This window comes from Pecten maximus, chromosome 12, assembly GCF_902652985.1.
Source record: "Pecten maximus chromosome 12, xPecMax1.1, whole genome shotgun sequence".
NCBI lineage: Eukaryota > Metazoa > Mollusca > Bivalvia > Pectinida > Pectinidae > Pecten > Pecten maximus.
This window is the reverse complement of record NC_047026.1, coordinates 3,137,989-3,153,652: the sequence shown is the minus strand read 5'-3', so window position 1 is coordinate 3,153,652 and position 15,664 is coordinate 3,137,989. Positions and strand designations below refer to the sequence as shown.

Genomic DNA, 15,664 nt, shown 5'->3' with positions numbered 1-15,664 from the left:
CATTCAAGTGTTGGTTATCAGGCACACTGACACAGTACCTGTAGGTGTGAAGATTATTTATTTTAGATATTAAAGCCGTATTATGATAAATCTATCAAAAATTTAATTTTGTGTTCAATTAATTAAAACACAGGCTCTTTCAGATTAGCTCTGTTTAGAACAAGCATACTCTGTATTGCTAAAGCAGCACATGTCCCCTACTGGTCCCCGCTAAAAATATCAAGAGACCTTGACCCAAAAACCCTGAAACTCAAATTTGTCCGAGATGTTATGGTTCTTAATCATTATGTGAAGTTCAATCAAATCCCTCAAGGAATGCGGATGCTAGAGCGCAGACAAACTTTGGCATTATTTACCTACATACATATGTATTACATACATACAAACTTATAGTCCACCCATGTTTCAATGGAAAGGGATTAATAAAACTCCAGTACAATTGATTTTACTTTGAATATTACTGGATCTAAAAAGACTGTGAGTTGAATGATAGTACCACTATACCAAGGCCATCAAGAGCCTATGCCCAAGATGTCATAGTATTGTGCAGGTCCAAATTTGCCTCATATGTATAGCACTACTGTCTTTGATATGACAGAATGGTAACACTGCAACCTTACCTGTACTCGAAGAACATCGTCACTTTCAATGTCCTGCACGTTGACCTCTGGTAGAGCACCTAGTTCTGTGGTCAGCTCAACTAAAACACGCCCTCTGTATGCCACACCTTTACCCTGTAATGTATGACCATTGGTCAGTCAAATTTAAAACACCTACACTGATTGGTCAAATTTAAAACACAGACACTGATTGGTCAGTTAAATATAAAACATATTGATCGGTCAAATATAACACACAGACACTGATTGGTCACTAAAATATACAACAATGACACTGATTGGTCAGTCAAATATAAAACACTGACACTGATTGGTCAGTCAAATATAACACACAGACACTGATTGGTCACTAAAATATAAATCACTGACACTGATTGGTCAGTCAAATCCAGACAATGGCTTCAGTTTTCATTATATACTGTATTGGGTTTCATAGAGTAAAGACAACAGTTTAACATGTTTACATACAAACTTACCTTTCCTTCATTCAAGTCCTCATACTCATTTGGCAGATCAGAATACTCCCTTGTTGACCCATAAAAGTTTATATAGCAGGGGCCAAAGGTCGGTAGGAAACCTAAAAATGCATGGGTCAAAGGTCAATTTTGTTACTTGGGATTGTTTACATATTTATATAATGGTATCAAGCAACAAGTTCATATGTTTTGTTTTCTTTATCATGAGAATAAATTAAGCTGGCAATTTCATGATTTATATCAATTTGTTTCTTTTGATAAAATTACTTTTCTTAGCAGAAGAAAAATATATTTTAAATGTAAAACATTAAAATTTTCATCACATAAAACTTTTTCTTGAATATAAACTTCAACTTATATATATTTTTTAAAAACATGGAAACTTATATGTTTTTCATGCTAAAATCAAGACAAACAAGACATTAGATTTTTTAATAAGAAGGGAAGAAAGCTCTTCAATATCCTCTTCAAAATTTAATTAAAATGAAATCAGTGTAATGGATGAGTCCTCAGCAACCGAAACCCTACAAATCAGGATGACAAGAAAAAGAGAGATTTCCTAAGACAACAAATTTGAAGAAAAGGAAAAGGAAACATTCAGTAAACAGTAAAAAGAATATTGATCCTTTATCTGTAAAACGTGCTGAAGAAAATAGGTCAAGACAACCCCAAGGGAATTCTCACAACATATATTTGGAAGATCATACATGATCATCGGATAAATAGATATAATATACAGGACAGATCACCATGCTAATTTCACGGTCGTTTATTGTCTATAATTAAAGTAATTTTAAAAATCACTGCTAATTTTTAATCTGAAGTTTTATTAAACAAGGTGCGAAATTTGTTCAAGCAAACTGATATTTTTATATTATATTTAATAGTAGGTGCACATGCTTTAAGATAAAAAATAATAAAAATAAATTCTTTGAAAATATTAAAATATCTAACACAATAATTTTTTTAAATATTTTTGTAATTTTATACCAAGAGAAATGATAATTTTGACCAAAATGTTCAGATCATCTTAAAAGAATATTTTTCTATCTAACTGAAGTAAAATACCTGCTGGTTAATTGTCATCTTTAAAGAAATGAAAAATGAAAAAAAATAAAACCTACCATTTTAATATGAATATTATTTATTGTAAATATTTTCATGATGCTATAATGAGCTTGTCCTTCACCTACAGTATAACTTATGACAACTATAATTAATTAATCAATTAATTAAACCTCTGCTAAAGACAAACAGAAATATCCTTGAGTGAAGTTTGATTTAGTTTAAACTGCAAGTTTTTCTTATCAGGTGAGCAAAAGAAAATTATTTCGCTAAAATGGAAAAATTAAAAGATAAAAAAAAACTTAATTTTAATATCTTGCATAAGAGAACAGCCCAAGTACCACAAAATTGTAAAACTTGAACAGGCAACCAAGTTAAGTGTACAAAATAATTTACCGTCTTCCATACTCTCTTTGTAAACGACAGTAAAACAGAAAATTATTTTTGTTACAGAAAACTATAAATATCTAATGATAATGGAAATCATAAATCATGTATACCTTTCACAGTAAGTTATACAAAATGAACGCAAATTAAATCAATTTAAAATATCAAAGTGGAAATTAGCATCACAGCAAGGGAAGATAACTCCGTAAGGACTGGTATTTCTTCAGTCAAATTAAAGTACAAATAGTTGAGTCAATCAATTATAAATGAGTTTATTCTAAAGATCTAGGTTGACTCAAAAACAAAACATAGTTCACTGATCAGGCAATGTATTAATCAAACATAAATCAAAATATATCATCCTAGCATCGATCCCTAATCTTCAATCAGGCGTTATATTAAACAAACATACTTTTTAGCTTTTTAGTAATGAATCTAATTGCAAAAATTGAAATGTTGACAATGCCACTGTCATCAATGCCATAAAAGAAACAATATAATCTTGTTAATCTGTATTACGAAATTTACTATTATTCTACATTTTTTACCAAAATTTATTATTTCACATTTTTTAACCAAATTTATTATTGCATTTCTAAACAAAATTTATTATTACATTTTTTAACAAAATTTTTTATTACATTTTGGTAAAAAGTATGAAAAAAAAAATCATAATAACTAATAATATACAGATTCTAAAATAATGTTACACATACTGTGCATGTGGTCAGGTGACTAGAGGACAAACTATTTTTAGATCATTGGTGTATATAAAAGTGCTATCTTTAAGGATATGGGTAGTTAAACATGACATTTTATTCACAAGATTTTTTGTGATATCAGGAAAGGATGTAAAGAAGATGTTAAATCAAACAAAATCTGTATTAAGGAATGAAAACAATTTGAAACAAATTTATGACGTGACGTCAAAATATAAATATTTCATAATTAATCAAATTAGTAATTGAATATATTATATAGTACTATAAATATTGGAAGAGATGTCAAGCACACAACAAAAGATTAAAGAATTCTACAAAGGGACATAAATACCCTCTTCTCCTGCACTCGATACGAGAGAAATTGGAAGGTACGACGTTCCAACTGGGTCATCATTACCTATGCGATCCCTGGAGGTCAGAAGGCAGGACAGAAAGTAGGATTATACATTAAATACGATAATAAGGCTGAAATGTTAACACATATTAGACTGAATACAAAAGTCGGTCCGACTGCTACGTAACCCTGATATAATATATAGGACGTAACTGTTCAGACAATTAGTAAGTTGTTAATGATCAAACAGTTTTAAAATGTCTCATTCCTGAGACCCACAACCAACTCTTGCTTGAACAGTGCTAAAATAGCACTGCTATTCTACCCAAGTGCTAAAAATAGCACTGCCAATTCTACCCAAGTGCTAAAAATAGCACTGCTATTCTATCAAAGTGCTAAAAAATAGCACCTCTATTTTATCAAAGTGCTAAAAATAGCATGCTGCTCTACCCAAGTGCTAAAATAGCACTGTTATTCTATCAAAGTGCTTAAAAAATAGCACTGCTATTCTATCAAAGTGCTAAAAATAGAGCTAATCTCTCCGTCTTGATAGAATAATACTAATCCAAAAAACCATGCTAATCCCACCAACTAATCCAAACCATAGCTAATCCTGCTGATAGTCCAAAACCCTGCTAATCCTGCTGATAGTCCAAAACCATGCCAACCTTGCAATGTGCTATTCATATGCTTCTTAAATACTACTGGTTCATCCATTCTCTACTCCTACTTGATGCTATTATTTGTTATTTATGGATCATATTACTTCATGGTTCAGTATGCATATTTATTTAGAAGGTGTTAGAGCTATATATAAATTCAACGCATTTTTTGCTAATAGCATGCTAATCCAACAATAGCCTACAGAAGTGCACTTTAGCCATTTAGCATGCTAACCCAGCACTAGCCTGTTTAGCATGCTAACTTGGCACTGATTTTAAAATACTGCATTTTAACAGCTGAACTGAAAATAAAGAGTTCAACTCAGAAACTGAAACGTCTGTATTGCAGTAATTGCAAAAAATATTTAAATAAATAGATAACCTGGTTATTAAGATATACTCTGTATATGGAATAATTTAATGGTAAATGATTTATATAGTAAGCTGAGGATTGCACTGAAAGTGAAGCATTGGTAGTAACGATTTATTGCAGTAGAAGTCAAGCAAAAATAACATGAATTGTACAGCGGATGAAATATGTAAGCTGTGGGTGAAATTAAGATTGGATTAGTGCAGAGGTGCCACTGAGATTGGCTGTTAATGGAAAAGAATGGGGAAATTTGGGCATTGGTTTCCATGGGAACAGACATGCTTATGAGATCAAACAGAAATCCTTTCTCATCTTTCCTTCAATCTATATTTCATGCAAATTATATTCTTTCTCATACATTTTTTTTAATTTAACTCTTTTGCACGATTTTTTAACATTTCTAAGGGAACACATTCAGAGCTGGAGTTAAAAATTAGGGTTAAAGTCTAGATATCTAAGGTTCATTTAAAGTGGGGACAAAAAAATCCAATTATGAAAAAAAATTGAGTAGAAGGTATGATGAGACAAAGGCTACCTGCTTGATCTATGGTTGACTTATTAGTTTGATAATGGTGAAAACCAACCCTGATCCCCTGCCGAGTTCTGCGAGATGAGAGGCACACTGACGGTGCTTGCACAAATTGTATCGTCTTCACTGATCCGGTCCCTAAGGTAACGTAACCGTTAAATACACAATACATGTGCCACACATGCCAACAACAGCTAAAGAATAGGACTCACAATGATCTTCGACAAATATCACGGGATTTGGTGTTAAAAATTTTAATCAGCCATGATCTTTGACAATTATCTCGGGATTTGGTTTTAAAAATATAAATCAGCGATGTCTTATCTCATTTGAATTGAAATATTTCCGTTCCGAACAAATCGCCCAAAATGAGGAAAAACAAAAAAGGTAAGCTTTTTGAATGACCTTCTAAGTCAAAACAATCATTATTACATTTCATGACCTCAGACACTACTGAATGACCTTCACAAAGTTTTTAAATCTAAAGGCTGGTTTTTAACATTTATCTCTCTTCAGGGCAAATCTTAACCTTCATAATTCATTTTTTTAAATGGAATTGAAATACTTAAATGTAACCTTGAAATTTAAAAATCACAAAGCTGTGTAATCATGACCTTGACCTTTAGACATAAATCAATTTACCAACTGTAAATCAGAAATCAAAGATTGAATTATCTTTAACCTTAGATTAATACAAATGACTTTTTATTTAATGATCTCTAATTAATTAGAACAGAAGAACCTTATATTTAACCTTGACATATCAATTAAATATTTGACCTTGACCTTTGATCAATATTCAATATCTGACCTTGAACTATGCTCAGAATGATCTTAATTCATGATCGATATGTATTATTTAACCTCGACCTGTGATCATAACCAACATATTTGACCTTGACCTTGACAACAAGCCATTATGTGACCTTGACCCATATCTTTAACCCTCTGTTGTAAGTAGGTCAAAACATTTGACAGATATACTTGTACATTGTGAGTCCTAATGTGAATCTGCAAAGAAATGTGATTTCACAAACAAGCAAGATATATTTGTAATCAGAAAATCAAAAGAAATTAATTGTACTGAATTGAAACACGATGCATTATGGTGAAGAAATTCTTCAGAAAAAGTGAGAAGTGAAACATGATGAATTAAAAAGATTTTACATCTGAATTAAAGAAAAAAGACATTTTAATGGCAGATTTGAGGCTTGAGAAAAAATTCTACTACATATCTAGCGCATGTCACTCAAAGACTGATAATCAATGCAATACTTCAATATTATCTTCTAAAAGCTCCTATCATATATCTCGTCACTTAGGATAAAGTTCAGGTAAATTAATCTTGTCACTCAGGATAAAGTACAGGTAAATTAATCTTGTCACTTAGGGTAAAGTACAGGTAAATCAATCTGTCACTCAGGATAAATACAGGTAAATTAATCTGTCACTCAGGATAAATACAGGTAAATTAATCTGTCACTCAGGATAAATACAGGTAAATTAATCTGTCACTCAGGATAAATACAGGTAAATTAATCTCGTCACTCAGGATAAATACAGGTAAATTAATCTGTCACTCAGTAAAGTACAGGTAAATTAATCTGTCACTCGGTAAAGTACAGGTAAATTCATCTCGTCACTCAGGATAAATACAGGTAAATTGATCTCATCACTCAGGATGAATACAGGTAAATCAATCTTGTCACCCAGGATAAAGAACAGGTAAATCAATCTGTAACTCGGTAAAGTACAGGTTAATCAATCTGTCACTCAGGATAAAGTACAGGTAAATTAATTTTGTCATTCAGGGTAAAGTACAGGTAAATCAATCTGTCACTCGGTAAAGTACAGGTAAATTAATCTTGTCACCCAGGACAAGTACAGGTAAATTAATCTTGTCACTTAGGGTAAAGTACAGGTAAATCAATCTGTCACTCAGGATAAATACAGGTAAATTAATCTGTCACTCAGGATAAATACAGGTAAATTAATCTGTCACTCAGGATAAATACAGGTAAATTAATCTGTCACTCAGGATAAATACAGGTAAATTAATCTGTCACTCAGGATAAATACAGGTAAATTAATCTCGTCACTCAGGATAAATACAGGTAAATTAATCTGTCACTCAGTAAAGTACAGGTAAATTAATCTGTCACTCGGTAAAGTACAGGTAAATTCATCTCGTCACTCAGGATAAATACAGGTAAATTGATCTCATCACTCAGGATGAATACAGGTAAATCAATCTTGTCACCCAGGATAAAGAACAGGTAAATCAATCTGTAACTCGGTAAAGTACAGGTTAATCAATCTGTCACTCAGGATAAAGTACAGGTAAATTAATTTTGTCATTCAGGGTAAAGTACAGGTAAATCAATCTGTCACTCGGTAAAGTACAGGTAAATTAATCTTGTCACCCAGGACAAGTACAGGTAAATTAATCTTGTCACTTAGGGTAAAGTACAGGTAAATCAATCTGTCACTCAGGATAAATACAGGTAAATTAATCTGTCACTCAGGATAAATACAGGTAAATTAATCTGTCACTCAGGATAAATACAGGTAAATTAATCTGTCACTCAGGATAAATACAGGTAAATTAATCTGTCACTCAGGATAAATACAGGTAAATTAATCTTGTCACTCAGGATAAATACAGGTAAATTAATCTGTCACTCAGTAAAGTACAGGTAAATTAATCTGTCACTCGGTAAAGTACAGGTAAATTCATCTCGTCACTCAGGATAAATACAGGTAAATTGATCTCATCACTCAGGATGAATACAGGTAAATCAATCTTGTCACCCAGGATAAAGAACAGGTAAATCAATCTGTAACTCGGTAAAGTACAGGTTAATCAATCTGTCACTCAGGATAAAGTACAGGTAAATTAATTTTGTCATTCAGGGTAAAGTACAGGTAAATCAATCTATCACTCGGTAAAGTACAGGTAAATTAATCTTGTCACCCAGGACAAGTACAGGTAAATTAATCTTGTCATCCAGAATAAGTACAGGTAAATTAATCTGTCACTCAGGATAAGTACAGGAAAATTAATCTTGTCACTCAGGATAAAGTACAGGTAAACTAATCTTGTCACTCAGGGTAAAGTACAGGTAAATTAATCTCGTCACTCAGGGTAAATACAGGTAAATTAATCTTGTCACTTAGGGTACAGTACAGGTAAATTCATCTCGTCACCCAGGATAAAATACAGGTAAATTAATCTTGTCACTCAGGGTAAAGTACAGGTAAATCAATCTTGTCACTCAGGGTAAGTACAGGTAAATTAATCTTGTCACCCAGGATAAGTACAGGTAAATTAATCTTGTCACCCAGGATAAGTACAGGTAAATTAATCTTGTCACCCAGGATAAGTACAGGTAAATTAATCTTGTCACTCAGGATAAATACAGGTAAATTAATCTGTCACTCAGGATAAATACAGGTAAATTAATCTTGTCACCCAGGATAGCATAGCAATGTGTTATAATGCCCTAACTCTGTCACCCAGGATAGCATAGCAATGTGTTATAATGCCCTAACTCTGTGTTTTTACAGTTAGTTACTGATACCATAAGTAAATCTTAGTCACCGTTGTAGAAACCTAAGCATGATGCTGAAGTAATTGGGCAAGTCCATTCATAACCTAAGGGGGATATCAAGGTGTCATCTCATGCCGATACATAGGGGAGAGAAGCATGCATCTAGACTGCTCAGGAAGGTAGCAGAGCAGCGTCGAGCCAGTCTATATATCCTATACTACCTTTGTTACAGCTACTGACTACTGACTTATACTGATAATGGTTTACTTCATCACGGTTAAGAACAGACTTTTTATGCTTCTTTATTGGGGATGTTTGAGAGAAGATAGAAATTCAGGCAATTTTTTTTGTTGTTTTTGACATCATCCCTTCATAAAGAAAGTTATTGCATTCTTTCATGTCAATGTTTGGTATAAAATATCCGTAAGTGCCTTGCAATTAAAATGATGAAAGTGGTAAATCCTTGAGATAAATCCAGGCTCTGACCTACTATTTAAAGTCTAATATCATCAGTGGTTAACTAGACTGACATGTTAATCAAGACCATGTGATCATGAGAGTGTAACTGAGGTCACTACACAGGTGTCAATAATCATGATTATAAACAGTGTTAAGTCCTTATAGTGAAATGTGAAATGTGATTTTAAACTATGGTGAAATATTTTTTGACAAGAGTTCATCTAACATGATTACAATCACAGCTAACATGATTACAGCTACAGAGCTAACATGATTACAATCACAGCTACATCCAAAACATGATTACGATCACAGCTACACCGCAAACATGATTACAATCACAGCAAACATGATTACGATCACAGTTAACATGATTACAATCACAGTTAACATGATAACAATCACAGCTAACATGATTACAATCACCGCTAACATGATCACAGCTCCAGAGCTAACATAAATACAATCACAGCTACACCCCAAACATGATTAGGATTAAAGCTTACATGATTACAATCACAGCTAACATGATTACAATCACAGCTAACATGATTACAATCACAGCTACATCCAAAACATGATTACGATCACAGCTACACCGCAAACATGATTACAATCACAGCAAACATGATTACGATCACAGTTAACATGATTACAATCACAGTTAACATGATAACAATCACAGCTAACATGATTACAATCACCGCTAACATGATCACAGCTCCAGAGCTAACATAAATACAATCACAGCTACACCCCAAACATGATTAGGATTAAAGCTTACATGATTACAATCACAGCTAACATGATTACAATCACAGCTAACATGATTACAATCACAGCTAACATGAATACAATCACAGCTAACATGATCACAGCTACAGAGCTAACATGAATACAATCACAGCTACACCCCAAACATGATTACGATTACAGCCAACATGATTAAAATCACAGCTAACATGATTACAATCTCAGCTAACATGATCACAGCTACAGAGTGTTAAGATTACAATCACAGCTAACATGATCACAATCACAGCTACACCCCAAACATGATTACAATCACAGCAAATATGATTACAATCACAGCTAACATGATTACAATCACAGCTACACCCCAAACATGATTACAATCACAGCTACACCCCAAACATGATTACAATCACAGCTACACCCCAAACATGATTACAACCACAGCTACACCCCAAACATGATTACAACCACAGCTAAACCCTAAACATGATTACAATCACAGTAACAAGTAAACTAATCACACCTATATTAAACGTATCATGTATCTGTGTTGTCTTCCCTTGTAAAGGTAAATCTGAATACTTAATGGCTATCAGAAGAAACTACTGTTCTAACACTAAAAATAACTAAAACCTCAAATTCTATACACTAACTGCCATACCTACAATCTCATATAAACAGTCCAGATTCTACTTATAGAAATCATTTTATTCATATATTGACAGCTTTGTATACTTATAAAAACATTTCAAATTATCTACAACAATTCATGTCATAAAGAGAGCATTAATACAAATGGTAGTCCATCTCAAACCTGATAAACATGTTCCTGACAAGATTTTTATTAAATATCAATAAATTCTATCTAACATCAATAGCATAATTCAGTTCTCATCGTATTGATGTTAAAATAATCTCAACGTATTTCTCTTGAAAGTTAAAAATAAATCTTTATTGAATGGCATTTAGATAATGTTAGATTGGTTTTGATAAATAAATCTTAATTCAACAACCATATCTAAAACAATGAAATAATTTGGAATAAATTATGAAGAATTTAACAAAATGAAAACACTTTTATACATACCAGTCTTTGACACTGAATTTAATCCGCTCACACATGGACGGGAACTGAAATAGCGACACAGAATTTTTTTTACATAAATCCATGGCACTGCTACGTAATACATGTGTCCTTATCGTTTTAGTGATTAAGGAATATGTAGTACCTTGGTCATTCAGTAAGAAAATACTATAAAATACAGATTAACGAGATCACAGTTTAAACAAAAATTGTTTGCATCCCTATTTAATCAAATCTGAATCAAGGATATTTTGTATTTCGCATTCTTATCTTCTAGACTGAGGGATGAAAAAATTTTCAGTGTATGAACAAAATCTCAAAGATTCAGTACATTAATCGAAACCCTTGTCCATAATGTATCATTTCAGATACTTTTCTCACATTTAATAGAATTTCAAATTGAATATGAAACATTTTAACCAATTCAATTGTGAATTTATGAAATTATGAAATTCTGTTGAAACAAGTGTTTCTTTCAATTAATTTTTGCACATCTCTTTTGAATAAAGAAGAATTATCCAAGTTAGAATGTTACATGTCCAAACTTTCAGTAATCCTGCCACATCCCACACATAATAAGTTTATTCATTGTAGTTAAGAAATCATATGTGTCCACTGAACTCTAGCAATCACACTATGCATTCATTTACTATGAATGTATAAGCATGTCATTTTGAAATTGTACATCACATAATATCGCTCCTAGACCTCTAATGAATGCATAAACCAAATAAGAAGGGTGTGGACTTACAAGCTTTCCAAAACTTACCCCCAAAATCTTAAAGTGGGTTTTGGTGCCAAAAAAATTAAGTCCACTAAATGGTAAAATGCCAGAAAAAATCACGATTTTTTCTGCATGATTTTGCCATAACATCACTCCTGAACCTCTAATAATGAATGTATAAACCAAATTAGAAGGGTGTGAGGTGTTATACTTTTAGGACTTAAAAGCTTTCCAAATCTGATCCCAAAAACTTTAAGTGGGGTGGGATGCCAGCACCGACGCGGACGCCGACGCCAGGGGTATAGCATTAGCTCACGGTTACATGTAACTGGTGAGCTAAAAATGATCATGTATCATAACAATTACCTGAAGTCCAAGACGTAAGATCTGGTTCCAATCCGGATGATCGTTGGAGTACATAATCTTTGAGTGAACCTGTAGATAAACCATACAGTATATACATATCAAATATTACCGTAGTAACACAAATGATGAAGGAAGACAACTTTATGACTCATGCCCTGACCGAGCCTCATACCCTATGGCCCCTTATCACCTCGACAGAAATACCTGCAGTTTATATCACTGTGTCACATCCTTGTTTATTGATATATATATAATTATATATTTTATTATATATTTCATATATAAAAATCAAAATGCTCCTAGAAACATACTGTTTAAAATTGGTGTAAGTACTGTTTTTATTAAGTCAAAACAATGTTTATATATCAGACATGCTTCAAAAACAGATTTCTGCTAAACATGTATAAGCTTTAAAATTTGATGTACCGTATTTATCCAACAATTAGTCCATTCCCAGTAACAAACCCCACTCTGTCTTAATGAAAATGCTATCATACGCTATTTCTTTTAACTCACAAATTGTCTATTAAACCTCCACCAACATTTTCAAAAATTTAAATAAATGTTCTGACCCTAAGTTATTTGGAATCACATTCAAATGGAAACAATACGTATCAATATGGATATTAAATTCAGACATAAATATTCCTGAAATTACGATCAGCATTCCAACCCTGAAGTAACTAACAGTTTATTTCCTACGATTCCAACTCACCTCTTTTCCAGCAAATGAGAAGACAAAGTAGGGATCTACTAGTTCCTTCTGTTCCTCCCCAATACCAAACACCTTCTTAACGCCCTGTAGGAAGGCTGGGTCCACTGTAGGTCAAAGGTCAAAGGTCATACAATGGTTATTGTCATTGGTATAGGGGGGTCAATAAGAGAAAGTGGAAGAGGGAGGGCAGTTACTGCAGATAAAGTGATAGAGTTATCCAGGAAAATAATTCATATTCAGTTTCATTTAAATTAGCTCAATGAAAGTGAAAATATTCAGACTTATAAAAGTTTGATGTTACAGTAACACTTTGTCCGAAATGAAACTCAATACAAAAATAGTTTAAAGAAAAATGTTTAAAAAAAGTTTTCAGGACATTCCAAAATATTTTCAAGTTTGACTCAACAACAGTGATGTTTCTGCCTTAAAAACTTAACTGTATCCTAACACTCACTAACAATGAAAGAATGCTTAGACAAAGGGTAACGATATAAGACAAAGGTAAGATTGACAAAGTTTAACAATAGATAAAGGTGGGACTGACGTAGTTTAACAATAGACAAGGGTGGGATGGACCAAAGGTAACAATATAATTATATGTCAGACCCCCTAATGCTGCTGGCATCTTAAAACTTCACACAATGAAATATTACTCATGGTTATAGAAAATTAAACCTTTAATTAGAATGACTTAATATTGATTGGCTGGTTGTACTCACTTCTTGGAATGTCCTCCGCTCCAAACAGCTTTAGAGTAAAGGAAGCTGGCCTCAGCTGAACTCCCGAGGGTCTCAGGAGGTTACTAGGAGAAACAATAGGTTTTAATTAAAAGATATTTCATCTCTATTACAACAGTCTTTTGAAAAACAACCTTGACATAGGGCAACCAAAATATATTTATGTGATATCACTTTAATTCTTATGTATATGAATTTATGCTTCAATTTTTAGCTCAGAATACATATATCTTGATATAGCACATCAGGAGACAGAACAAAGTTAGGACCTTTCGAAAAGTTTGAATCTTGTGTTTTAAAATATTCTCAGATATAAAGTCTGGAAAATTACCTTTCGATGTCATCACTTTCATCCTTTGCCCCGGAACCTTTGAAGCTCTGAAATGGGGATGAGATTATAAGTGAAATAATATAAATTTAAATATTATATCAATAACAGTTTCTGTCATTGAATTTGTCCTTAAGAAAGTTGTGACAGCATATGTAATACACAGATCTGACAAATAATATATAAAATATACAAATGGTACTCAGCTTTTACATTAGCAGAGGGGGCTTATTTGAGAATAAATATGGTAGATAACTTTTACATTAGCAGAGGGGGCTTATTTGAAGATAAATATGGTACTAAACATCTTCACTAGGGGAGGGGGCTTTTTTCAAGATAATATGGTACTTAGCTTTTACACTGCATGGGGAGGGGGCTAATTTGAGGATAAATATGGTACTAAACTTTTTATTAGACGAGGGGCCGATTTGAGGATAAATATGGTACTAAACATTTACACTAAGGGAGGGGGCTTATTTAAGAATAAATACAGTACTAAACTTTTCACTAGGTGAGGGGGCTTATTTGAGGATAAATAAGGTAGTAAACTTTTCACTAGGAGAAAGGGCTTATTTGAGAATAAACACGATAGTAAACTTTTCACTAGGAGAGAGGGCTTATTTGAGAATAAATACCGTACTAAACTTTTCACTAGGGGACAGGGCTTATTTTAGGATAAATACAGTACTAAACTTTCACTAGATGACAGGGCTTATTTTAGGATAAATACAGTACTAAACTTTTACACTAGGAGAGAGGGCTTATTTGAGAATAAATAAGGTAGTAAACTTTTCACAAGGAAAGAGGGCTTATTTGAGGATAAATACAGTACTAAACTTTCACTAAGGGAGAGGGCTTATTTTAGGATAAATACAGTACTAAACTTTCACTAAGGGAGAGGGCTTATTTTAGGATAAATACAGTACTAAACTTTTACACTAGGAGAGAGGGCTTATTTGAGGATAATACAGTATTATAAAGACATTTACCGGCGCCTCGTCACCTGGTCCTATGACACAAGCACAGACTTTGAGGTAGCCCTTGGCCCCCGCCATTGTATCACTGGCATCACTAAGCAGTAGCCATTTGTTGATGAGGGCGTGCTTCTGTTCTATAAAGACCATCCCGATGTCACACTGAAAAAAGGAAATCTCAATAGCTAAATTCCAAGAAAAGCAGAAACAAATATAAGCATTGGTAGGTAGACATTGTAATTTTCATTTTATCTGGTAATTATAATCAGAATGAATTACGCAAAAAAATCTGCATAGCCAATTACTGTAAACGTACATATTTTAGCGGAAATTTTATTTTAGCGCTTTTCGCGCTGGAAGCTAATTGCGCTAATTACTTTTTGTACGTTTTATTTCTATAGAAAGTTCTGTGGATGCGCTAATTCATCATTGCGCTAACTGACTAAAATCTGCAAATGCGCTAAAATTTGATTGCGCTAAAATAAGTACGTTTACAGTAGTATGTAACCTGTCAAACTTTCATCTACATACAGACATGGACACCTGCAGGGTTCCCTTGTAACCCTATAACTACATAATTTTTATTTCTATTCTATATAGGAAGCAAGAAATTTAACAATACAACCAATTGTATCTTGTTTTTTACATTTTCAAAAGGGATCATTTTCGCTATTTTCAAGGAAAGAATCAGAGACACTATCGTAAAAAGTAAATTTTGTCAATAACATTAATTATGTTTTAAAAGTTTTGCCAAAAATACATCTTTTTGCTTGAAACTAGATAAAATCACAAAATTTTGAAAAAA

At 32.8% G+C, this 15,664-nt stretch overlaps 1 protein-coding gene across 8 annotated transcripts in view; it reads right to left on the bottom strand.

Moving 5' to 3' along the window:
* Nucleotides 1-15,664, bottom strand: part of LOC117340012 (dysferlin-like) — a 91,207-nt gene that overhangs the window by 47,296 nt on the left and 28,247 nt on the right. For 6 of the 8 annotated variants that reach the window (XM_033901755.1, XM_033901761.1, XM_033901762.1 and 3 more), the window contains exons 9-17: nt 14,875-15,021; nt 13,889-13,935; nt 13,540-13,622; nt 12,821-12,924; nt 12,106-12,174; nt 11,019-11,062; nt 5,221-5,303; nt 1,097-1,197; nt 621-734 (exon numbers count right to left, since the gene is read on the bottom strand). In XM_033901755.1, the coding sequence (XP_033757646.1) occupies nt 621-734; nt 1,097-1,197; nt 5,221-5,303; nt 11,019-11,062; nt 12,106-12,174; nt 12,821-12,924; nt 13,540-13,622; nt 13,889-13,935; nt 14,875-15,021 (792 nt within the window). Of the gene's footprint in view, nt 1-620; nt 735-1,096; nt 1,198-3,601; nt 3,679-5,220; nt 5,304-11,018; nt 11,063-12,105; nt 12,175-12,820; nt 12,925-13,539; nt 13,623-13,888; nt 13,936-14,874; nt 15,022-15,664 lie in introns of all 8 variants that reach the window. The other 2 variants (XM_033901756.1, XM_033901759.1) reach the window with 1 other exon arrangement.